General features: G+C 47.7%; 1 protein-coding gene across 8 annotated transcripts in view; it reads left to right on the forward strand.

The window, feature by feature from the left end:
* The window catches only part of NFATC2 (nuclear factor of activated T-cells, cytoplasmic, calcineurin-dependent 2), a 177,904-nt gene that overhangs the window by 20,333 nt on the left and 130,946 nt on the right, over window positions 1-26,625 (forward strand). For 2 of the 8 annotated variants that reach the window (XM_011951360.1, XM_011951358.1), the window contains exons 1-3: window positions 1-152; window positions 18,867-19,382; window positions 24,591-24,762. In XM_011951360.1, coding sequence (XP_011806750.1) covers window positions 18,880-19,382; window positions 24,591-24,762 — 675 coding nt within the window. In that variant the 5' untranslated portion in view covers window positions 1-152; window positions 18,867-18,879. Of the gene's footprint in view, window positions 153-18,352; window positions 19,383-24,590; window positions 24,763-26,625 lie in introns of all 8 variants that reach the window. The other 6 variants (XM_011951354.1, XM_011951353.1, XM_011951356.1 and 3 more) reach the window with 3 other exon arrangements.

Below are 26,625 nucleotides of genomic sequence, written 5' to 3' on the forward strand. Positions count from 1 at the left end.
CAGCCCTCCCGCCCTGCGCACCATGAACGCCCCCGAGCAGCAGCCCCAACCTGACGGCGGGGACGCCCCAGGTCACGAGCCCGGGGGCAGCCCCCAAGACGAGCTTGACTTCTCCATCCTCTTCGACTATGAGTATTTGAATCCGAACGAAGGTCGGTGGAGGCTCCCCCTGGCCTGGCCCCTGAGCCCGCCAGGGGCTCAGGGCCTGGGGACTGGGCACAGGAGTCCTCTTGGCTCCAGCTGCCCCTCTTCCTAAGGGGCCTGGAGGGAGGGTACCCCTACCCAGGTGCCAGGAAGGGGAGGCGTCAGTGGCCACTGCCACCCTTAGGGGGTGGTTGGCTCCCTCTTGCCCTTTAGGGGCACCGGTTTCTGGTAGCTAGTGACTGCTCCCTGAGGGTCACTCTTAGCAAAACAAAAGGTGGCAGGCAGGTCCCAAGGCTGGGGAGCGGGTGCTGTCTGCTGGCCTCTTGCTTGGGACTGGGTTGTCAAAGGGCAAGGGACATGATTTCTGTGCCTTTGGAGGGAGGAGATGAGGAAGCAAAGAATGGAGTTAGCAGGGAGGGGTTGCAAAAAAAAAAAAAAAGGGGGGTTGCAGCTGAATCCAGTTATCAAGGCTAGGAGGCTGCTCCTTCCCTCCAGGCACTGAAGTGAGGCCATGCAGTTCCCATCACCTCCTGTGAGCAGTGGTTGATGGGGACTTTGTGTTGAAACTGAGGAAGAGGTTGTCTGTCTGATACTGGAGGGGGTTAAAAACTTTGGTATTATAAGGCCGGCCCATTTCCTCCCTGGGTTCTGCTGCTGCTGCTGAACCCATTACTTATCACCCACGAGAGGACTGGTCTGAGCTATATTAAGTGAACTTCTACTATGGGGTGAGGTGGGGGGGCAGCTGCGGCATGGATTCAGAAGGACACAGGCTCTTTCTGCCTGTACTTTGTCACTCTGTGCCTCCAAATGCCCTCAGTCGCTGGGGGCTGGGGACTTCCCCAGGCTGGGCCCAATGCTCATCTGTCACTTCACGTGTTTAACAGGAGCATTCGTTAGAGGGAGGAGGAGGAGGAGGAGGAGGAGGGGGAAGAGGCCACATGCCCAACCTCACTGTGTATTTCTGGTTAGCAGGTTGTCTTGGAAAAAACAAAAAACCCAACCAGGCTTCCTGATTTTGACAGCCCAGCCCAGCCAGTGCTTGTTGAAGGCTCAGGGGCAGGCCTGTTGGTAGCTTCCAGACGCACTCTGGGCTTGCCTACATCTGGTGCATAGGAAGGGCTTGTGCTCACTGGCTTGTGTGGGAAGCCTATCGAGGAGGCTTGGTGGCCTGATGTTTCCCACAGGCACTGTGTTAGGTAATGAAGTTTTAACTTCCCTCGGTGTCCTCTCTGGCCACCTTAGGTGAGGGATTTGCTTTAGCTTTGGGTATCCTGTCTTCACTTAGATACCGAGAGATGGTCATTAGCAATAATTTTGTGTTTTGGCTGGAGATGGAAATAATTAGCAGAAGAGAGCAGTCTTCTAGAGCTGCAATCTGGAGGACATCTTTTGCTTTGAGAAGATACAATTAAGAATCTGCAAACGATCCGCACTAACATCCGTGGTCTTTCTGTTCATTAAGATTAAAGTCATGTTTTTCAGGGAACAAATACTCACACCCCTCCCAGATTCGTAATCAGCTTTTATTTTTCTTGTCGGGTGGGGTGGGGGGATTTCCGGGGAAATAGTTTCCAAGCCAAATCTGAAGGGAGGTACTTTTTACAGTTTTTCTTGGCAAGTGGTGCTTGGTGGCCACCAGATGGGTATCTAAATGACCACAATGAAAGCCCTGGAATCTGTTTTTTTTTTTTTTTTTTTTAAAAAAAACTTTATTTTTTGGAACAGTTTCAGATTTACAGAAAAGTTGCAAAGATAGCAGAGAGAGGGATATACCCCCCTATCATATACCCCCTACCCTGTTTCCCCATGTTATTAATGTTTTACATTAGTATGTTGCATTTATTGTAATCAACGAACCAGTATTGACACATTATTGAGTTTTATGCCTCATTCAGATTGGGAATGTTTTTTGTGACCTTCACTGTTTTTGAGGATTGTTGGTTGTATTGTAGACTGTCCCTTCATTAGACTAGGGCTCTAGGGTTTCAGGAGGAAGCCCACAAAGATAAAGGCCCCTTCTCATCACATATCAAGAGTATGTACTATCCAGCCAGATGTGGTGGCTCACGCCTGTAATCCCAACACTTTGGGAGGCTGAGGCGGGTGGATCACCTGAGGTCATGAGTTCAAGACCAGCCTGGCCAACATGGTGAAACCCCAACTCTACTAAAAATACACAAATTATCCAGGCATGGTGGAAGGCACCTGTAATTCCAGCTACTCAGGAGGCTGACGCAGGAGAATTGCTTGAACCCGGGAGGCGGAGGTTGCAGTGAGGTGGGTGGCACCACTGCACTCCAGCCTGGGCTACCTGGGCTACAAGAGTGAGACTCTGTCTCAAAAAAACAAAAAACAAAAGTGTATTATCCATATCATTTATTATTGATGTTAACCTTGATTACCCGGCAGAGGTAGCTTTTGTCAGTTTCTTCAAACTCTTTGGAAGACTTTACTACATGAAGCCCACACTTAAGGAGTACAGAGTAATACTCTGGAATCCGGAAAGCACTTACTCTTTGCTGAGAAGTAGGCAGCACAGAAGAGTTAGCACCCAGGAAGAGAAGGGATGTCGTGGCCGGGAGCAGCGGCTCATGCCTGCAATCCCAACACTTTGGGAGGTCAAGGTGGGAAGATCGCTTGAGTCCAGGACTTTAAGACCAGCCTGGGCAACAGAGCAAGACCTCATCTCTAATAAAAATAAAAACTAAAACCATTAGCCTAGCCTAGTTGCGCATGCCTGTAGACCCAGCTTCCCAGCTACTCAGGAGGCTTAGGTGGGAGAATCTCTTAAACAGGAGTTCGAGGCTGCCCTGAGCCATGATCGTGCCACTACACTCCAGCCCATGGGACAGAGGGAAACCCTGTCTCAAACCAACAAACCAGACAAAAAAAAGAGAAGGGACATGGTGAGTTTTGAGAGGTTACTGTGAACTCCCAGATGTGTCTTTGGCTCTGGGTCACCCAGATGTTAATAGCAGTCACCTCTCTTTGCTTCTGTATGAGAACTCCTCAGGGGTGAACGCTAGCCTTTATCCTGTTATTAGGTTTTGTCCCAGATGGCAACATATTGGTGATGCATGTAAAGTTCTACTTACATGGGCATGAGCTTGGCAAAAACCAAGGAGGGAAAGGTACCGCTAATGGGACAGACATTGTTGTTAGAATTGGTGAAGGTATATTAGGGAATTTTGGGGAAGTTGGATGCTCGTTTTATGGAGTTTAGCGTGTAGCAGACGTTCATTAGCCCATGTGATTCCTCTAGCAGGCGGGCACTATTATCACCCGTGTTTTATGGAGGAGGACGCTAAGGCACAGAGAGGTAAAGTAATTTTCCCAAAATGGGCAGTCTTGCTCCATATCATGTGTTCTGAACTGTGTGAGTTTCCTCATTCTCTCATTTGGTGAGAGACACATACGAACCAGTTAGCAAGACGTCTGGGACCATGGCAGGGCTGGAATTGAAAACCTTGTTTACTACAAGATGATCTTGAGCAAGTCATCTAGCTTCTCTGGACCTCTGTCAGCTTATCTGTAAAATGGCTGAAATAATACCACTTGCCTCACAGAACTGTTGTCTGCCTTGCATAGGTTAATCCATTTAAATCAACACAGCATGTGATCTGTTACTAGTGTTGTAGTAAACCCTTGCTTTTGTTAATGGAGGTGTTCAATTAATATGAACCATTGTTTATTTACTCATTGAGCTACTGAGCACCCACTGTGTTAGATCCTAGGGTCACAGTGAGGAATGAGACCCAGATCCTGCCCTCTCTGAGCTAGCGCCTCTGATTGTGCCTCTGTTGTTTTCGCTTTCTAATCGTATTAACTAATACCTCCAGTAGTGTTACATGATAGCGAAGACAGTGGGCATCCTTGCCTTGGAGGAGGACCTCCAGTGTTGGCTTTAGAATTGAGGTGTATGAATTATGTAAAGGAAGTATTAGTTAGTTCTTTCTTTTCTCCCCGAGAGTTTTTATTACAAATGCGAGTTGAATTATATCAAAGGCTTTTTTTAGAATCTATGGAAAAATATCTTATTCTTCTTAGACCTATTAATATGTTGGCATACATTATTAGATTTCTTTATGTGAAAACATCCCTGGTATGGACTCCACTTGTATTATTTTCTTAAGGTGGTGGTGGCATCAGATAATATTTAAGAATTTTTCAGTATTCATGAGTGATACTCATATTGTCCTATTTTGTGTGCTATCAGGTTCAAGTTTCTTTCCTTGTCTATGCTCAGGAACAATTTCTGTCTCCCTGGGACTCCCTGGTCTCTAAAGCTGTGATCGAATTCCTCTGTGAAGCCACCTGGACCTGGCGCTTCTTTGTGGAGTTGTTTCTTGATGGCTTTCTCTATACTGTGGGAATTGGTCTCTTTACACTTTCTATTTCTACTGGAGTCAATTTTTGTTAACTGTATCTTTCTGGGAAATTATCCATTTTATCTGTCTAGGTTTCAAATTTATTCACTAGAGATGTGCAAAGAAGACTCTTGATTTTCTTTCAAGTGGAGGAGACAACCAAGTACACAGTGACAGAAAGACCTGGGGGCAGGGATGTGGGAGTCCTGATGGGGCCACTGATCCCACCCTGGAGGGGGAAGATGTGCTGGCTGTCAGCAGACAGTTCAGAAGCTGAATTCCCTTATGCATGCTTGTGAATGCAGTGGATTCTTACTTCCCCCAACTTGTAATATGCTGAGAGAGACAGGTGGGTACTGGGGATTCCTAGTCACCTCCAGAGATGCCAGATCTCCAGTTACTGTGGGGACAGATATGTGGGGAGTGCTCACATCTGCTTTGCCTCAACAGTCTGGTGCAGCCCTCCTTCAATCCCTGGTAAGCTAAAGCATTTAATTCCAACCTTGGCCTTTCAGAAAGGAAAACAGGTTCCTTCTGATCACTGCTTGTTGTTTTATAGAGTCTATTCCTGTGATCCTTAAACTTTTGAGGTCACAGCCCTTTAAAAAGCTGATGAAATCCGCAGATTCTGTATACACACCCACCATGCATGTGCATGCTACACATGGGCAGCCCTTTCCCCTGGGCACTGCCCCCTCACCACATACCCCCTGCACCCCCCACCCACACATTGCCACCTCCCCTCTCCACTTCATATCCCCCCACGTGCTTTTGATGTCATTTCTCAACACTCACAGACCCTTCTGTGTCCCATTCCCTAATTTCACTGGCACTTCAGTGTAGGAACAGCTGCTCTCGATCCATTCACAGGGCACAATTAAAACCCCATTCTTTCAGCAAACACACTGAAAGCTGGTTTTGTGCCAGACCCTGTAGGGGCATACACACAAATTAGATATGGTTCCTGGCCCCCAGGCCAATATGGGTCATAGTCTGGTAAACAAATAGGGACATATGAGGTGCTGTGATACAGTATCTGTGTGTGTGTGTGTGTGTGTATGTGTTTGGTGCTTGCTAAAAATAGTGTTCTACACTAAGCAAGCAGGTTCACTAAACACATGTGACATTCAGAGACATTGCCTTCTCTGTTGAGTTAAGGACAGGCCTTAATAAGCCTGCTTTGGACAAATAACGTCTCCAGGTGCAGCTGGAAAGGTGAAATGAGGGCTAGAATTGAGCATCGGCCTTGCAGGGAGGCAGAGGAAATGAGATTGAAGTTGCCTCACTCATTCTTCCCTGTGAAACACATGGTATCTTGGCTTCTAAATTCAAGCCCCTGTGTTCTTTTGGTGGCATAGATTTTGATCGGGAGTGGAGGCTCTTGAAACTTTAAAGCAGTGTTATTCAGGTTGGTTCTCATGGCTCTCCAGCCGTATCAGGTGGCAGGTTAAATACTTTTGAAAAATGTAGAATGGGTGGCAAGGGGCTCTCAGTTCTGGCTACATTCGAAGTTCTCAGACTGCATCCCAGACCAGTGAGATCAGGCTCTTGGGGGTAAGGTAACTTTGCTGAGAGTCTGCATTGGTAAATGGCAGGGCAGGCCTTGAACTTGGGCACTTAGAGTCCTAGGTGCCTGCCATTAGCACTGTATCTCATAGCCAGAATGTGGCCCTGGAGGGCAGCAGGACGCCGTATGCAGCTGCTGTCTCTAACTTTGTCTGATGTGTCTCGTACGGTGGGAAGTGTGCACGTTCACCTCTTATAGCTGATATTTATAGAATTATAAATTGTATCTTGCCACTGTCCTAATGGGATTATACTCACTGGAAAACTCCTGGCTAAGGTAGAAATGACGGGGAGCTCTGCTATTTTTCTGTTTCTTTCTCCATCTTGGTGGATGGTCCTGCCTGCCTCTTGGGCATTTGGATCTAAAGCCCTGCACTGGAATCTTTAATGCTTTTTCCCTCTGTGGAAGAAATATACCAAAGGCAGACTGTAAGCCACATGCAGAGTTGGGAGATTGCTTTTCCTGAGTTGGTATTTGGGACCCTCTTGACCTTGTAATCCGAGGTTTTGGAAAAAGAGCATTTCTTCAGCTGGGCCTGAAGGGAAGAAAGTGGCCTGCAAAGCTCAGGATTTATGAAGGTCCTTATCAAAACAGACCTGCGTGGGCGTGCCTGCCAAAGTGAGAGTGTTAAATGAGGGAGAAAAACAAACCCAAGTCTGAAATGCCTGCTAAAGTTATTTTAAAGGCTACGGAAAGGGGCTGTTTACCTGTAGAATCCTAAGAAGGTGGGCTGCAGCTCTGAAATCCGCAACGGGTGACATCACCTCTGTTGCCATGGAGTAGGGAGGAATGTCTTAATAACCAGGGGGTTGGCAGGGGCCACTGATGAAGTGTGCCCACCCCCGGGAACATGGCACTGAAATGAAAGCTCCTGGGGAAAAGTATAAATAAAGAAGCTGTCAGTCAAGAAGGCATTAATTTTAAATCTCTGCCCCCGGCCAAGGGTTACACAGGCCCCACTGTCTTCAAGGGGAAGTTTCCACTTGGATTTTAAGTTGCCTGAAGGAAAAATGGAAATCAGCCTTTCAGGCTGTGCGAGGGGATGTGGGGATCAATACGAGACCAAACTCTCAGAGGTGGCTGGTCGGAGAGGGTGACTCTTTGCTAAGTTGGGCAGAGGATGGAAAGAAGAGATGTTCCCCTGCTCATGTCGTCTTCTGCAGGCCTTTGACAGAGTGGGTGGGTTTAGCCGTGGCGAGTCCTATTGCAGGAGGATTATCTAAAGTCTATTTCTGGGGAACTCTTCTGACCAGATCTTTCCTTCTCCTTTTGGTGAGGAAGCCACTCTGAGGTCTGTTCTCTGTCATGCGCTGTACTCTCTTCTGTTAGACACAGACCTTGCTAAATCACGAGTTTAATCTCAAATGTTTCAAAAACGGAGGGAGTTCAGCAAGGTGATTGGATAAATTGTGGTTGATTTGTACAACGAAATAGTACACAGCAATGAAAAAGAAAGGACTACTACACACAATATAGGTGAAGCTCAGACATTCTGTTGAGCAAAATAAGTGAGACACATACATCCAGATTTTATTTAAAGGACGTTCGAGAACAGTCAAACCCAGCATATGGTGAGAAAAGTCAGGGAGTGGTTCTTCCTGGGTGAGAGTGTCTGGCTTCAGAGGGGCCACAGAGAACCCTCTGGGGTACTTGAAATGTTCTGTATCTTGTGCATATATATATGCAAATATATATGCAAAGGCACAAGATGTATGTGAAATATTTGTGCATTTTACTGCATATAAGTGATACATATTTTAAAAACTGATGAAGGCCGGGCATGGTGTCTCACACCTCTAATCCCACCACTGGGAGGCTGAGGTGGGAGGATCACCTAAGGTCAGGAGTTTGAAACCAGTCTGGCCAACATGGTAAAATCCTGTCTCTACTGAAAATACAAAAATTAGCTGGGTGTGGTGGCAGGTACCTGTAATTCCAGCTACTAAGGAGGCTGAGGCAGGAGAATCGCTTGAACCCAGGAGGTGGAGGTTGCAGTGAGCCGAGATTGCGCCACTGCACTCTAGACTGTGCAACAAGAGTGAGACTCCATCTCAAAAACAAACAATAAAACTGATGAAATCTGCAGATCTGATATACACACACATCATGCTACACATGTACAGCCCTTCCCCCAATGCACTGCCCCTCACCACGTACCCCAGTACACCCCCAACCCTGAAATTTAATCCAAGCTTTGCCCTGACTCTTCTTGTGGTCTTGGGAATTTCCCTGCACCCCAAGCCTCGGTTTCCCCATCTGTAACACAGAGGTATTCAGAGTAGCTATCTCCAGCAGTTGATGTAAACTGCAGAGAGAACAAGGGAGCGTACACGTGAAAGCTTGCTGCACAGTGGACATAAGCTATTCGAATGACTAAAAATAGGAATGTCTCTGGAATTCTCCAAGGCAGGAGGGCCCCAGGAAATGGCTTGAAACCAGCAAGAGACAGTTCTTCGCATCCAGATTTGACGATGGAGATGAGTTTTTGTGTGTGCCACATGCCTGGGCCCTGCTGCCCCCATCTAAAAGGTGACCTTGCGGCCTGTGGGTTGCAGATTCCATACATTTCTCCACCCCTCTCCAAAAGCAATACGTGTCAGCATGTGGGTGCGCGTGTTTTTGCAAGCAGTCATGCCAGCAGCCAGTCTGCAAGCCTCATTGCTTGTGGATCACCCCGGTCCTGTGTCCCAGGCGCCTGGCCTTGCAGCAGCCTGCCTGGGAAGCACCGCTGAGCTTGTCTTTCGGCCCCGTCTGGGGAAGGCGGACAGCTGTCTTAGCTGGGGCAAGGTCAGCAAAGATGTCGCGTTCAGGATGACTTTTTCCAGTGGTTCCATGGACGAGACAGGATGGCAAATGTCCTCCCTTTCCTTTTTGGCATTTCTGGACCTGATTTATCCAGATGGAATTTCTTGACTTTCAGGCCCTGTGTCTGTATGTGTCACCTCTGAATGAAGGGTGTGACAACCTGACTCTCATCATTAATACACATGATTCATTGATTGAGAATCCACTTACTGTTAGGTGGTGTGTGTGTGTGACCGGGTGGGGCATGGGCAGCAGTGGTCTAGGGGGGCTTGTCTGAAAGTTTGCTGAGTGTCAGATTTGTTATTTGGAGGCAATCCATTACTTTTCAAAGGGGTTCTTTCTATAGGTTGTGCACACCCGCCAGATGAAAAATCCATCCACTTTCCTGCTCTGTTTTGGGATTCCTTGCAGCCCTGATGGGCAGGAAGTTATGCGAGTTGTCAGGGTGAGTGGCAGGAGGCGAGGTTTGTCTCTCTGTCTGCCCCCTTTCTCCGGCTACAGGTCTGCGGTGCCAGCTGTGGCATCCTAAGTGCTGCCTTGGCGACAGACTGTGATGTCCCAAACCCAGGCCCTGGGACTCACACCACCTCGGCATCGGGGTGAGCTCATCAAGCCGTGGGTCGGATCAGCTTGGCCAGGGATCAGTGGAGCCCTGTTGCCCTGCTGCCCATCGAGGGGGCATCCAGCCCCTAGGCCAGGCCCTGCTCCTCTCTTCCCAGCCACTCAAGTCTGAAAGCTCCATTGGTCTCTGCCCCTCCCCGTGCCCCGCCAAGGACGGCTGCCTCTCAGAGGTTCCCTAGCTGGGTTTCTATTTTGGTCATACTATTCTGCTTCCCGAAAATTCCACCGCCTGCAGTTCTAGGCAGAGAAGATGTTCTCTTGCTGTTCCTTTTTTCAAAAGTGATCTGTTGGCTGGCGGGTTGGCGCTGAGCGAGTGGCCACCTCAGACTTGGCTGTGTGTCCGTCTGTGAGGGTGAGCAACAGGCCTCCAGAGCTTCCAGGGGGAGAGGAGCTGGCGGGGACCACTATGTGGCCTGAGTGTGATTTTTAAAATAATCTTTGACTCAGTTCTGGGGCAAAAGGAGAGACTGTGAACATTCCCGAAGAAAGGAATCTGTATCTTCAGTTGTCGGGGCAGCCTACCTCCCGAGTGAAATGATGAGGCCCCCAGAATAATTTCTTTTCCGGGGGATCCTTGCTTCCCTGTGTCAGGGTCAGGGTGTCGCCATCCAGGAAATCACCTCTTTCCTGAGATGCAGGATAAAGTAGTGGTTAAGGGGGTGGAGGAGCCAGGTTGCCTGAGAATGAATCTTGGCTCTGATACTTAGGAGCTGTGTGACCTTGGGCAAATTACTCACCCTCTCTGAGCCTCATTTTCCCCCTATATAAAATGGGGAAACAATATCACCTGCTTTATAGGGTTCTTGTGAGACAAATATGAACATATACTAGATGCATACAGTGGTTCTCGATATAAAGTAAGTGGTATAGTAGTATTTTGGTTATGACAAGCAGCTCACTGACTCACTAGCACTTTAGTAAGATTTAGTTGATCCGCTCCCAGGTAGCCTGGGAGGAAAAGTTCAAAGTGCGGAATGGAGAGGGTGTTGGAAGCACATTTTACCTCCTCCACACATTTTCTGAAGATCAGCAGAATCTGAGGTGAAAAGAGAATTCCTAAAGTGCTGACCAACCCATTTTATTTTTATAAAAATGTCTTCCTTTTTTTCATAATGCTTTTGAAGGGGTTGGGGACTAGTGCGTTCAAGTTGTTGTAAAATAGAGTAACTATAGCAGGGAAAGAGCAGAATTGTCACTGAAAAGATTGTTCTCTCAATAATAATCCAGTAGGCCCCATTGACTGAGTGTTGATTCTGTGTGTCTTGGGCTTTGCAGAGGTTAGGGAAACCGACAGGCTTGTATCACCAGCGTCATCACCCCGTGTCACACATGAGGACGTGGAGTTTCCCCAAGTCTCACAGCCAGGGCTGGGAGTGGATCTGGAGTCCCCTAACCCCGTGCTACCCTCCGTTCTGAGGCCTGGGTCTCAGTTTAGAGCTCTTGCTTGGTGGGGCAAAGAGGAGGGCTGAACTGGCCTCCCCAGCAATCTTGTCCTGCAGTTTTCGGGAGTGGTCAGAGATTTCTCCACATATTCACAGGGCCTACCTATTGGGTAAGCACCCAGGAACTTGATGAAAGGAGGGGTGATAAGAATGAGAACTTTCAGATGTCTGCCACAGAGATGAGCGTTACCTGCCAGGGCCGAGAGTGAGCAGATTTCTCATTTCTGAATCAGTTCAGGTTGAGGGCGTGAGTCATGAGTTGATGCTTCCAGCAGTCTTTGGGCCTCTGCTGTGCGCAGGCCTCGTGTGCCATGCTGGGGCTGTAAAGCCAGGAGCCATGGTCCTCAGCTCGGGGCGAGTCTGCCTGGCAGGAGATGTTTGGCGATGCCTGGAGACATTTTTGGTTGCCACAATGGGGAGAGGGGCAGGGCAGCTACTATTGGCATTCAGTGGGTAGGTGGCTGTGAGGGTCGAGTAATTTACTACATGTGATGTGCTTACAACAGTGCCTTGCATGGAAGTTCTCAATACATTTTAGCTGCTTTTTCTGCATTATATTTATCTTCATAATATTGATGTAAGACTCCTATCTGCCTCTAAGAAGCTCAGAGTCTAGAGGGTAGACAGATGAGTGAATCCATAGACAGACTTCAGTGTAGGACTCTGTGGGACCTGGGAGTGTAGAAGAGCTGCCCGCTCCAGCCTGGGGAAACAGGGAGGGCCTCCAAGAGGGGGTGGTTCAGGTCAAATCATGATGGATAAGTAGTGGCTTGTTAGGAGACGTAAGGTCGGGAGGTATGGAAGGGGGTTCCGGGTAAGGGGAACAGTATGTGCATGACATGGAGGCACAGAGGGCCTCGAGCAGCAACCTCTAAATCCCCCATCACTGCTTCTATCTTCTTCCTCCCTTTGGTGCTGATGCCTCGTATGCAGGCCAGGTACCTCCCATCGTAGGTGAAATGGATTTTAGGTGGTCCACCAGTGAGGATGTTGTATTTGCTGAGAACTATTTTTCAGCGCTATTTTCTCTTTGAACTAGTCAGAAGGAGTGCAATTTCAGGCTAGGCGCGGTCACTCAAGACTGTAATCCCAGCACTTTGGGAGGCCGAGGCAGGTGGATCACCTGAGGTCAGGAATTCGAGACCAGCGTGGTTAACATGGTGAAACCCCGTCTTTACTGAAAATACAAAAAAAATTAGCTGGGCGTGGTAGTGGGCACCTGTAATCCCAGCTACGCAGGAGGCTGAAGCAGGAGAATCGCTTGAACCCAGGAGGTGGAGGTTGCAGTGAGTCGAGATCACACCACTGTACTCCAGCCTGGCAACAGAGTGAGACTCTGTCTCAGAAAACAAAAAACAAAACAAAACAAACAAACAAAAGGAGTAACGCTTCATTGAGGTACTGCTATATCGTTGACGCTTTCCTTTCTAACACTGACTCCTCCCTCTCCCTGTTTCTAGGTCTTGACTTTCTGGGGTCCTGGAAATGTTCCATATTTTGATTATGTTGGTGGTAGCAAGAATGTATGACATTTGGCAAAACTCATCAAACCCTATACTCAAAACACTGACATCTGTGTATATGAGTTATACCACAGGAGCATTGGCGGGGGTGGGGGTGTATAAAACCTCAGTCTCAGTCTTTGCCCAGCCACTGTGTCTTGCTTGAATTTAGTAAGTTTTATTTTTATTGTGTTTTTACCCTACCTTCTATTTATGGAGGTGACATTGATTTTCCATCTGCAGTAGTGGTATAAAGTTTCCTTTTAAAATAATAAAAAAAAAATAAGTGAGTGAATTTAAATACTAGAAATATTAAGTAAATATTTTTTGGCGGCACATGAATAGAGCAAAGATCGTGCAAGTGGTTAAAAAAAAAAGCAAGCTTTTTGGAAACCCTCCTGAGAAAATTTGGTGGTTCTGAGATGAAACTAACTTCACCGGGTGCCGTGCAGGCATCGTGATGACTGTAAGAAAGCCGCCTGCGAGCATGGCAGTTGTTTAAGGAGAAATAGGGAGAAATCTCAGCCAGTAACTTAGAGAAATATTTTAATGATGTGCTATTTGTGAAACAGGGGACTGAGAATTAAATGATTATTAATTATCTTCCTATTCCCTGCTTGCTGGTAAACATTTAAAGTCTTGTCAAGAGGAAAAAAAAAAGAAAAACTCTGCCGCTTGGATTAATGAAAACCAATGTAAATGCTTTAAATACTTTTGCTCAGCACACTCGAGCTTTCTGTTCTTCAGGGCTCCCAGGCAGTGGGAGTGACGTGTGTTTTCAGGACTGCGTTTCTGTGGACTGTCCACATCAGCCCCGAGGCTGTGTTTCTGATAAGAGGCAGTGCAGTTTTTCTGATATGGCTGGAATTTTTGCTAAGAGACTTTTTGTGTTTTGTTTTTCTGGTTCGAATTCTCAGAATGTTGTCGGCCATGGATTTGACATTCCTCTTTTCCTAGATTAAAAATCTCTGCTCTGTGACCTTCCCGGAAGGCCTGTGTGTGTGCGTATGTGCAATTCAAATACACGTTTACATTAAACTACGGCCTCACAAGAACTCCAGGCCTTACAGATTGCTAGCTAGAAAAATCAAAGGATTTCAGCGCCAGAAGCCACCAAGGAAACGGATTCAATTGAATGCTGTTCAGTTATAAATGAGAAGGTGTTGAGGCCTCCGGTGGATGGGGGACTTCTCCAAAATCATGCTGCTACTTAGTGCCAGGGCAGGACTGCACTCTCCATTTCCTGCTTCATAAAACAGGGTTTCGTCATTATACATCATGTTATGTCATCTACCACCTATGAAATAAAATTAAAAATGTTTCTTTTGGGAGTTACATTTATTTTCTTACATAATTACGTGAATCAAAGGAAGTCTCCTTTCTGCCATGCCACTGTGCTCTTATTCCTTAGTTCTCCTCCCTGGAGGATGTCGCTGTGCCTTGTGACTTCCAGAGAAAGCCTGTGCATCCTTCAGCTGTGCCTGTACATCTGTCTGTGTGTGTACATCTGTGCGTGTATGTCTTTGTACATCTGTGTACATGTGTATGTGTAATCTATACATCTGTACATCTGTGTACACTGTACATCTCTGTGTGTGTACATCCTCTCATCCTTTTTATCCTGTGCACACTATACAGCTTGCTTTTCTCTTTTAATACTAAATCTCACTGGTCATTCCATGGCAATGCATAAAGAACTTCTTCAGGCCTTTTTGTAGCTATATTGTATCCCTTCGTATGAATGAGCCAGAATTCATTCATCCCCATTGTATCCCTTCGTATGAATGAGCCAGAATTCATTCATCCCCAGTAGATGGGTTTTGTGTTGCTTCCAGTCTTTTGGGATTACAGTCAGGGTTGTAGTAACTAATCTTAAGGATACACAGGTCATTTTGCACAGATGAGAGTATATCTGCAGGAAGAATTTTTTTTTTTTTTTTTGAGACAGGGTCACATCCTGTCACCTAGGCTGGGAGGTGGTGGCACGATCATGGGCCACTGCAGCCTTGATCCTCCCACCTCAGCTTCTTCAGTAGCTGGGACTACAGGCAGGTGCCACCATGCCCAGCTAATGAAAAAAAATTTTTTTTTGTTTTGGAGATGGGTTCTCTGTGTTGCCCAGGCTGGTCTCAAACTCCTGAGCTCAAGCAATCTTCCCACCTCTGTCTCCCAAAGGGTTGGGATTCTAGGATGAATTTCTAAAAGTAGCATTGCTTGGTTCCCAGGGCATATGTGGTTCCAAGGGCATGTGTGTTTGGAATTTTCATGGATATTACCAAATGACCCTCTCTAGAGTTATAGCCTTCTATCTTTTGGTTTGGATAGTGGCATCTTTGATTAATAGTTTATTCCAGGTCGACTGTTCTGAACTTGCATCATTCATTCAGCCAACACATCCTTTTTGAGGGCCTGTTTAGTGGCAGGACCCATCCAAGTGCTAGAGGCATGGCAGAGCAAGAGTCCTCATAGCATTCGCTGATTGGTGGAGGTGGATCTCGAGGTCGAGGGAGGGGTAGACTGGAGGTTGAGGGAAATGGAGAACTTCACAGTTCTTCAGTCATTATGGCGAGATGTACACAGAACACAGCAGGGACCTGTGAGCCGGACCTGAGCTAGTCAAGTGGTTGGGGGTCCTTCTAGAAGCATGCAGTACTTAAGCCATGCCCATGGGCATGGACGGGCTTTAGTCATGTGGAGAAGGGGGCCTGGCAGTGGGCAGGGGAGGAGCTGTTGAGGCAGGGGCAGCAGCAAGTACCAAGATCCCGGGGCAGGAAGGAGCTTGATGCTTTTAAAAAACTCCCCTTTGCCAGGCACGGTGGCTCTTGCCTATAATCGCAACACTTTGGGAGGCTGAGGTGGGAGGATCACTTGAGCTCAGGAGTTTGAGACCAGCCTGGGCAACACAGTGAAACCTCATCTCTACTAAAAAAAAAAAAAAATTAACTGAGCCCGGTGGTGTGTGCTGGTAGTCCCAGCTACTTGGGAGGCTGAGGTGGGAGGATCGCTTGAGCCTGGGAGGTGGAGGCTGCAGTGAGCTATTATTGTGCCATAGCACTCCAAAATGGGCAGCTGAGTATGGCCTCAAAATCAAACAGCAAACAAAAATCACCACACTCCCCTTTGGCTGGAGTTCAGACAGAGGGAGGGAGGGAGTGAATGCAGGCGAGGGTAGATGGGCAGGCAGGGCCCAGCCAGGCTGCCTGGTGGGGGTCATTTATTTTTACCTAGAGCTGTGGGGAGCCATTTTGGAAGTGGGGGTATCATGTGGACCCCAAGAGATCAGCTTAGCTAAACTGGACAGTATTTCCTCTAGGACAGCCCAGAAAGGGAACAAGGAGGCTGAGGCTCACTGGGGTGGTCACCCAGGGTTCCCCAAGGCAGGAAAAGGTCTTGTTTCTGGCTGGCAGGCCCCTGGACATGGTTCTTGTATTTACTTATTCTCTCAGCCACTCGGCAAATGTTTATGGGGGCTTGCAAGTGCCAGGCCGTGTGGTAGGTGCTTGGCAGACAATGCTGGGCTATAGTGACACGGGCCCAACATTGATGGAGCTCTGGGTCGAGTGTGGGGTTGTAAAATTCTCTAAAGGGTCAAGGAGTAAATATTTCAGGCTTTGGGGGCCATTCGGTTCCCAAACTACCAACTCCGCTGTTGTAGTATAGGAGTAAGCTGTAGCTTGCTCTGTTCACCCTGTGTAAATAAATAGGTGTGGCTGTGTTGTCCTAAAACTATTTACAGACACAACCCATGGGCCTCATTTGGCCCGTGGACTGTGGTTTGCCTGCTCCTGGTTTGGCAGAATGAGATTCCCTAAACAGATACCTGGTGCGATGGGAGCTGTTAGTAGGTGTCAGTGGAGAAAAGATGGCAGGCAAAAGGGGTGGAGGTGATCTTTTTGATGGGCCCATTTCAGGAGGTGCTGGCTGAGCACATGCAGGAAGGAACCAGGGGAAGTGGGAGGATCTTGCGGGGAGGGTTTCCAAGCAGAGGGAACCCAAGGTCTCTGAGGCAGGAGCTGCTTAAGTACAGCGAAGATGTTGGAGGGGTTGTTGCTGACCCAGCTTGGGGAGAAGTGGGGAGTGGTGGGGGTGGGTGGCAGGCCGGCGCACAGGCTGTGTTAGTGACTTTTGGTCCCATCTAATGTGTCCAAAAGCCTTTATAGTAGGTTTGAGAATGGACATCTTAAAGGCTGCTGTGTGACAAACAGACTGACAGAGCCGCAAAGTGGGGAGGCCAGGGAGGAGGTGACTGCAGTAGTCCCCGTGCGAGAGGACGGCGGCTTGGACCAGGGTGGATGCGACTGAGTGGGGAGACCTGGGAATCTGGTTTCTGTCCTGACAGTGGAGCAGTCAGGGCTGACGACGCATCAGATGTGAGGCATCAGAGTGAGGAGTCCAGGCCGCCCCGTGAGCTGACGGGGAGGGTGGAGGGGCCTCTGATGAGATGAGGGGCCTTGGAGGTGGAGTTGCAGTGAGGGGTGGATGAGGGGCACTAACTCCATGGGAATTTCCCAAGCAGCCCCATGTACCTGGACCTGTACAGGATGCAGTGAGGAAGGGTGTCTGCTAGAAGAGGGTCAGGCTGAGAATTAAATGACAGTGTGAGGTGATGGGTGGCAGTGTCCTTGGGTGGCTGTCGTAGAACATTCTACTTAAACAGCATTCTCCAGCGGTAGGGCCTTTCGAGGTAGCAGCAGGAGCCTGGGGTAGGCAGCCACTAATAAAGGAAGTTAGGTCATTTTGCAGTCATTGGTTTTATCTTTATCTTATTTTATTTTATTTTATTTTATTTTTGAGACAGAGTCTCACTCTATCACCCAGGCTGGCATGCAGCAGCACAATCTTGGCTCATTGAAACCTCCGCCTCCTGGTTTCAACCGGTTCTCATGCCTCAGCCTCCTGAGTAGCTGGGATTACAGGCCTGCGCCACCACACCTGGCTAATTTTTGTATTTTTAGTAGAGATGGGGTTTTACCATGTTGGCCAGGCTGGTCTCAAACTCCTGACCGCAAGTGATCTGCCCACCTCAGCCTCCCAAAGTGCTGGGATTACAGGTGTGAGCTGCCACGCCCAGCCTGCATCCATTGGTTTTAATAGTTTGGGTGTCAGGTAACCTCTGTAGCAGTGACCCTGCCTGTTGGGGGGCAAGTGGCTCGCCTGTGGTATTTTTAAGCCTCCTAATTCCGTATCTTTTGCTGGGCCTTTTCCCCGCTCTGGGCCTCAGTTTCCTCATTTGTAAAATGACACAGACGAGACAGGAGTCAGGAGCCCTGGATCTGAATGAAGCCACTTCTTGTACTTGGTGCGAAATCTGGGATTCAAGCCCAGGGGACGGTGGGCTGCAGAGCCTGTGCAGTCTCCCTCTGTGTGCTGTGTCCGTGTCACGTGTGCAGAGTGCTGCCATAGGCCCTGGATTGGAGCTTTTCAAACTACGGGTCATGACCCACCGCACCAGCAGGTTAGGAAATTCGTCTAATGAGTCGTGACCAGCGTTGAAGCAAAATCAGTCAGGCAGGAGGGAGGGTCTGAGGGTGTCGTGTAGCAGGGGTAAGTATGGACTTGGGAGGCCTTTGTTGCAGTTGTGGGTGTATACGGTGGTGTGAATGGGGTTGTGAGATAAAGTACACTTCTCCGAAGGGTTTCATTTAAACCCAAGTTTGGAGGCCCTTAGCCCAGGGATCTTGCAGAACTCATTCTGCTTCGACCTCTCTTCTCCAGGGACCTGGGACAAAGTGGCCTCAGTTTCCTTCTGGTGAGGAACGGAGCTTCTAGCTTGGGGTTTGGCATGGTGGGAATTTGAAAAAAAATAAACGACATGAGACAAAACCCAGCCTGTGATTGCTCTGCACCGGGAGTTCTGTTTTTGAGGCTTAAAAAGACCCCCCTTCCCCCTTCTCTTTCCAGAAGAGCCGAATGCACATAAGGTCGCCAGCCCACCCTCCGGACCCGCATACCCCGATGATGTCCTGGACTATGGCCTCAAGCCATACAGCCCCCTTGCTAGTCTCTCTGGCGAGCCCCCCGGCCGATTCGGAGAGCCGGATAGGGTAGGGCCGCAGAACTTTCTGAGCGCGGCCAAGCCAGCAGGGGCCTCGGGCCTGAGCCCTCGGATCGAGATCACTCCGTCCCACGAACTGATCCAGGCAGTGGGCCCCCTCCGCATGAGAGACGCGGGCCTCCTGGTGGAGCAGCCGCCCCTGGCCGGGGTGGCCGCCAGCCCGAGGTTCACCCTGCCCGTGCCCGGCTTCGAGGGCTACCGCGAGCCGCTTTGCTTGAGCCCCGCTAGCAGCGGCTCCTCTGCCAGCTTCATTTCTGACACCTTCTCCCCCTACACCTCGCCCTGCGTCTCGCCCAATAACGGCGGGCCCGACGACCTGTGTCCGCAGTTTCAAAACATCCCTGCTCATTATTCCCCCAGAACCTCGCCAATAATGTCACCTCGAACCAGCCTCGCCGAGGACAGCTGCCTGGGCCGCCACTCGCCCGTGCCCCGTCCGGCCTCCCGCTCCTCGTCGCCTGGTGCCAAGCGGAGGCATTCGTGCGCCGAGGCCTTGGTTGCCCTGCCGCCCGGAGCCTCACCCCAGCGCTCCCGGAGCCCCTCGCCGCAGCCCTCATCTCACGTGGCACCCCAGGACCACGGCGCTCCAGCTGGGTACCCCCCTGTGGCTGGCTCTGCCGTGATCATGGATGCCCTGAACAGCCTCGCCACGGACTCGCCTTGTGGGATCCCCCCCAAGATGTGGAAGACCAGCCCTGACCCCTCACCAGTGTCTGCGGCCCCATCCAAGGCCGGCCTGCCTCGCCACATCTACCCGGCCGTGGAGTTCCTGGGGCCCTGCGAGCAGGGGGAGAGGAGAAACTCGGCTCCCGAATCCATCCTGCTGGTTCCGCCCACTTGGCCCAAGCCGCTGGTGCCTGCCATTCCCATCTGCAGGTGAGCAGGGCTTTGAAAATGATTGCTTCTGTGGTTTAGTTTTAAGAGATGGTTTATCTGTTTATGAGCATGGGATTCAGAGTCAGATTTAAGTCTGACTTTAAATGGATTTAAATCTTGGCTTGGTCCCTTGCTGGTTGCCAGACCCTGAGAAGGAAGGTAAATTCCCTGGGCCAGGTTTTTCTCATCTGTAAAATGGGTGTAATTAGTGTACCTGACTCACCAGGTGGTTATGAGGTTGCAGTCATGATAAATGTAATTGCTCATATGTCACCTGGTTTATTCAAGAAGTGTTTATCAAACGTCTAGGTGGCAGATTCTGTTACATAAGTAATGGAGAGACAATGGTGAACTAAACAGGCAAAAATTTCTGCCTTCATAGAGCTGACATTCTAGTAGGCACAAGAGGAACTGATGTTTGTTAGCATCTGCTATGTGCCCCAGTTATATGGAGGCCCTAAAAAAAAAAGTGTGAGCCAAGGAGCTTAAAATCTTGGAAAGCTGAAGAGATGTATGTAGATAGCAGCATAGCATGTAGGCTTTGGAGTCTCTTAAGGCTCACTTTGAGTCCTGCCTCCGCCACGCACTACTTGAGTGAACATGGGCATCTCTGCTGCTGCCTTTCTGCTGCTGTGCTTGTGAAAGGCATTGCTAATCAGTCAGCACCCTCTTTCTCCTTGAGCTCCTTTCTGAAGCCGTGCCTAGGGCAGACATCACTAATCAATCAAGAGCTTCCTCCCCACACTGCATTTGTACTGAGCACCTTTCTGGTCTTGGTTGATTCCCTGTGAGAAGACAATAGAACCTACTTTGTGTGTGTGTGTTTTTTTAAATGGATTAGATGAGATGATATATGTCAAACTCTTAGTACAGAGCCTGTGCAGTGGTATCCTGGGATACCAAAATCTGAGGATGCTCAGGTCCCTTATGTAAAATGGTATAGTATTTGCATATAACCTATGTACATCCTCCCATATCCATTACATCATCTCTAGATGATAATATCTTAGAATACCTAGTACAATGCCTGCACACCACTTCATTCATATGGACTCAATGTACAACCTGCGGCATGGAAAATTCAAATTTTGCTTTTTGGAACTTTGTGGAATTTTTTTTTTCCTGAATATTTTCTATCTGAGGACACAGAACCCATGGATATAGAGGGCGAATTGCACTCTCTATGTATATTATTTCATTTGATTCTCACAGAAACTTGGTTTGTGTTATTTTTTATCTTTGTTTTGATGAAATGACAAAGGAGGTATATGAAGGCTAAGGCTAGAGATTATCCTATCTGTTCTCGTAGATGAGGAATTGGAAGACTCATGCTATTACCACGATCCCTGTGGTTTTCAAGTTATTTTTTATTTTAGCAAATGGAAGTCTTTTATCCCAAATATTAAACTGAGTCCCCAAATAGGCCAGGTGCAGTGGCTCACGCCTGTAATGCCAGCACTTTCGGAGGTCAGAGTGGGCGGATCACCTGTGGTAGCAAATTCAAGACCAGCATGGCCAATATGGCAAAACCCCATCTCCACTAAAAATCCAAAAAATAGCCGGGTATGGTGGCGCATGCCTGTCATCCCAGCTACTCGGGAGGCGGAGGGGGGAGAATTGGCGGAGGTTGCAGTGAGCCAAGATCATGCCACTGCACTCTAACCTGGCGACAGAGCAAGACTCCACCTCAAAAAAAAAAAAAAAAAAAATTGAGTCCCCAAATAGATAAATAGATAAAGGTGGAGCTCTTGATTGGTGTGGGGTTGAGGGTGGCCTCGGGCCCTGCCCACTGGGCCTTGTTCACCCCCATACCAGACGAAAATGGACTGCAGGGAGCATCCAGCCTGGCATTTCCTTCAAAGCAGGTTCTGAGAACACCAGGGTTTCAGTACGTCAGTTGTTGTATCTTTAAAAAAAGGAGTTTCTGGGTTTAACAGAGTTAAGTAGGTGCCTGTGTGCAGGCCTTCTCAGAGACTTTAATGTGGACAGAATATGTGGTGATTTCAAAGGCCATTTGGCTACAGAGCTTTGAGTTCAGTGACTGAAGTTTCACAGGGCTATCTTAGAAAATGCTGCCAGCCGCAGTGGCTCATGCCTGTAATCCCAGCACTTTGGGAGGCTGAGGCAGGCGGATCACCTGAGGTCGGGAGTTCGAGACCGTCCTGACCAACAGGGAGAAACCCCGTCTCTACTAAAAATACGTAATTAGCCGGGTGTGGTAGCGCATGCCTGTAATACCAGCTACTCGGGAGGCTGAGGCAGGAGAAGGAGACAGAGGTTGCAGTGAGCCGAGATGGCGCCGTTGTACTCCAGTCTGGGCTGCTTATTCTTTGTGCTACATAGACAGGTCAGTCTCCAAACCATGATATTATTTAATGGTTGAGAGTAGGGAGGGACACTGCTGTGAAATATGATTATGACATATTTATTGGAGATTTTGTTTACAAAAGCCTTTCCTCTTCATGAGGCATCTTGATCAGAGAGGTTTTGAGTGTCAGAGTCCTTTGGTTCCTCACAAGTACCAATCTGTGCCAGCCAATGTGGCCTTTTGCAAGAATCTTCTATGAAGTTGAGAGGATGGGGCATCAGGGAAGTCTCCTGATAACATTGACCTCAGGGTATACGAGCAACTCAGCAGAGGGCTGGAATTCAAATCAGAATTTCAGGCTGGCTCTGATGCTCTACTTCTTTCCTTTTTTGGAGACAGAGTCTTGCTCTGTCGCCCAGGCTGGAGTGCAGTGGCGCGATCTCAGCTCACTGCAACCTCCGCCTCCCAGGTTCAAGCCATTCTCCTGCCTCAGCCTCCTGAGTAGCTGGGATTACAGGAATGTGTCACCATGCCCAGCTAACTTTTTTGTTGTTGTTAGTAGAGGTGAGGTTTCACCACGTTGGTCAGGCTGGTCTCAAACTCCTGACCTCATGATCTGCCCGCCTTGGCCTCCCAAAGTGCTAGGATTATAGGTGTCAGCCACTGTGCTTGGCTTTTCTTTCTTTCTTTCTTTTTTTTTGAGATGGAGTCTTGCTCTGTTGCCGAGGTCAGAGTACAGTAGCGTGATCTCGGCTCACTGCAACCTCCGCCTCCCGGCTTCAAGCGATTCTCCTGCTTCAGCCTCCTGAGTAGCTGGGACTATAGGCGCATACCACTATGCCTGGCTAATTTTTTTTTTTTGTATTTTTAGTAGAGACAGGGTTTTACCATGTTACAGGCCAGGCTGGTCTTGGTCTCCTGACCTCGTGATCCACCCGCCTCAGCCTCCCAAAATGCTGGGATTACAGGGATGCTCTGCTTCTTCAGATTGTATTTCAGCATCAAATACCTTTTTCAGAACCAAACAAAAGTATAAACTGAAACCTGGGGATATGCTGCTGAATTTTCTTCTCACAAAATTTTTGGTGCTTTAAAGCGTATTAATACAGGGCTAAAGTGGTTTTCTAATGAGTCATAGTTTGTAAACCTTTAAAAACTGTTCACTTGTATAAATGATATGGGTAAAAGTGGTTGTCACGTGTGGCTTGTTGCTTGCAGGCAGAAGCTTGGAAGCATCTTGGCACTGTAACTAAGATAAAGCAAAGGTACTTTGGAAACCCTAAGACTGCAGGGTAAAAGGGATTTCAGGAGGCAATGTGGTTGGAAAGAAGAGGAAGAGATTTGCTTGCATAGGGAGGATATGATTATAAGTTGGATGAAATGTTTAAGTTGGACACTGGCACAGATGAAGTTTATGGAGGTGCTACCCCTTGGATTCCCCTTGGTACTGCTGTGATAGAGAAGACAGAATTGGCTTTATTGCAAGTGCTTAACCAAGCCCAGTTGATAATGTCAGCTCCTAGCAGCCCTGAGCTAACTGGGAAAGAATACTCTGATTAATGATTTCTGCCATATGTGAAAACTCAGGACATGGTGACATAAATCCATAGTGATGCTTTTCAAAATTCCCAGGGGAAAAGAAGTGACAGCAGTTAGAAACATGCTAGAACTAACATAAGCTTCATTAATTGAGAAATTGCTCACACTGTCTTCATCAAGGCGGAAGAGAAAGCAAAGAGAAAGATCTCTACCCTGTGAACAGTTCTACCTGTCATGTCTAAGAAATATGTGCTGCCTCAGCATTTTGTTCACATACAATCATGCCCCCATGATCACATTTTGGTTAGTGATGGATCCCCCATGTATGGGGGTGGTCCCATAAGATTATAATACTGTTTTGTTTATGTTTTTGTTTTTTTGAGACAGAGTCTCTCTGTCACCCAGGCTAAAGTGCAATGGTGCGATCTTGGCTGACTGCAACCGCCACCTCCCCAGTTCAAGCAATTCTCGTGCCTCAGCCTCCTGAGTAGCTGGGATTACAGGCATGCACCACCAAGCCCAGCTAATTTTTGTATTTTTAGTAGAGACAGGGCTTCGCCATGTTGGCCAGGCTGGTCTTGAACTCCTGGCCTCGAGTGATCTGCCCACCTCAGCCTCCCATAGTGTTGGGATTACAGGCATGAGCCACTGCACCCAGCCTTGTGTTTTGTTTTGTTTGTTTGTTTCTTTTTTTTTTCTTTTTTTTGAGACAGGGTCTCACTCTGGTCCCTCAGGCTGGAGTGCAGTGGTGCAATCACAGCTCACTGCAACCTTGACCTCCTGGGCTCGGATGATCTTCCCACCTCAGCGTCCCAGGTAGCTGGGACTATAGGCATGGACCACCATGCTTGGCTGCTTTTTTTTTTTTTTTTTTTTTTTTTTTTTTTTTTAGTAGAGAGGGTCTCTCCATGTTGCCCAGGCTGTCCTCAAATCCTTGGGCTTAAGTGATCCACCCATGTTGTCCTCCCAAAGTGCTGGGATTAAGTCATGAGCCACCACATCCAGCCATAATACTGTATTTTTACTGTACCTTTGCTGTGTTTAGATATCTTTAGATACACAAATACTTCCCATTGTGTTACCATTGCCTACAGTATTCAGTACAGTCACATGCTGTACAGGTTGGTAGCCTAGGAGCCACTATACCATATAGTGTAGGTATGTAGTAGGCTCTGCCATCTTGGTTTGTGTAAGTACACTCTGATGTTCACTTAATGGTGCATTTCCCAGAACGTATCTTCATTGTTGAGCAATACATGACTGTATCCATGATTTTCAGAAAATGGGCCATTTACAATTATTGTACAAGTTGACTAATTCTGGTTTATTGCACACATGGCTGATTTTATTTTCTCCTTCAGCATCCCAGTGACTGCATCCCTCCCTCCACTTGAGTGGCCGCTGTCCAGTCAGTCAGGATCTTATGAGCTGCGGATTGAGGTGCAGCCCAAGCCACATCACAGGGCCCACTATGAGACAGAAGGCAGCCGAGGGGCCGTCAAAGCTCCAACTGGAGGCCACCCCGTGGTTCAGGTATGGACTTGAATGCTCTTCCTTTTGTGTGTGGTGTTTGTCACTAAGAGATTCACTTCTGCTGACCCACTGTTTGTTGCTTGTTAAGGTGAGGTACGTGTCTCAGCCTCTTAACTCCTTTGAGGAATGAGAAATCTGAGATTAAGTTAACATTAAAAGCTAATCCAGCTACTCATAAACCAGAGGAGAAAGTTTTCTTGAGCTGGATAAGGATAGAAATGATACTCGTGTGCCCAGACGCTTCTTCCCTTCTATTTCTGATGGAGAAACTGCTAGAGTTTTGCAGAGGTTTGTGTGTTGACAGAAGATTTCTGAAGCCATCATCTTAAGTTTCAGATGAAGAGTTCATTATGAAAAAATAGTAATATTTGTAAAAGACAGAAAAGTAAGAAAAATTAAAACTATACATTATCAAACTACCTAAAATAGCTATATTAGTATTTTGATATATTACCTTTGTTTTTCTATTCACAAACACGGCAGCCTCTGTTACCATATATTTCTATGCTTAATTCTATAGTGAACATGTAGATTGTACTCTGATTTTTTAAGTTTACATTTTGCCATGAGCATTTCCTTTTGTTTTTTTCTTAATCAGTATCTTTTTTGTGTGTCTGTGGCTTTTGATTTAACCTCAGATTTTTTTTTTTTTTCAAAAGAAGTAGAGAAGTGTGCCTATTTTCCCCCAAAATGATTGGAGTTGAAATATTCTTAATTGTATAATCTGGTTGACCAGGAACAACTGACCGGTACCCACTAACAATTCAGTTAACCAGAACTTTTAATACGTTTAAATTAATATAACATATTTTTTGGTATTTGCCTTAAAGTGGAAGTATCCTATTAATATGATAAAACCTGGTTCTTAATCTGTAGTGTGCATCAGAACCTCTGGGGTGGTTCTTAAAAATTCAGGTTGTTGGGCATTCTGAAACTACTTAATTAGAAACTATGTAACATGAGTAAAGCCCAGGTAAACAAACAAACAAATGAAAAACCACAAACCCCCCAAATCTCCACAGGTACTTTGGATGTGTACCTCTGATTAAGGACATCTATGATAATAATAAGAACTTATAAGTCCTGACAATTGCTTTTTCTAAATCAGACGTTACAGCCGTCTTGGAATCTGTTTCTATTGATTGAGTTTTTGTTTCTTGACCATGAGTCCCATTTTCCTGTTGTGTGGTGTGTCTAGTAGTTGTCGACTGCATTCTGACATCGTGATGACGTATACTGGATGTGGTAGACATTCTGAACTTTGTTTCACATTTCATCAATGTGGATCTGTGGAAAGCTCAAGTTGTATTTAACTTGATGGGGCTTAGCTTTTAAACTGTCTTCTCTGTATTTCATTTGAGGATTGGTTTTAGGCCCCGTTAGGGCAGGCCTGGAGTAGCCCTTCCTCTGAGGCATGTGCCTGTTCTGCAGGCATGGCCTTTTTGGATGCCTGGTGGGGAGGTCTCTTTAATCTGGTGGGCTGGAATTCCCATACGCCAGCTCTGCTGCACTCTTAGTCTCTCTGTTCTCTCCACCCCATAGCGGCCCCTCTCTGGTAAACCTTGTGCCACCTCTCCCTGTGCTTACACAGCCCAGCCCTCGACCAAAGACTTGAGGGCTCCCCCAGCAGCTTCCTCCTCTCTGATGCCACCGATTCCAGCAGTTTCCACAGCCTGGCACTCTGAGTGGTGCCAGAAACCCAGGATTATTTCAGGAAATCCTCAGCACAGTGGGACCACCGTGCTCTGCTCAGATGCTACTTCCTGCACATGGCAGGGGAGCTGTCCCCAGGCAGAGAGCTGAAGTGAAGGTGGGCTTGCCTGTGCACTTCCTCTCCCTCGGGGACCGCAGTCTTCTGCTTCC

Source organism: Colobus angolensis, unplaced genomic scaffold (assembly GCF_000951035.1).
Source record: "Colobus angolensis palliatus isolate OR3802 unplaced genomic scaffold, Cang.pa_1.0 Scaffold319, whole genome shotgun sequence".
Lineage (NCBI taxonomy): Eukaryota > Metazoa > Chordata > Mammalia > Primates > Cercopithecidae > Colobus > Colobus angolensis.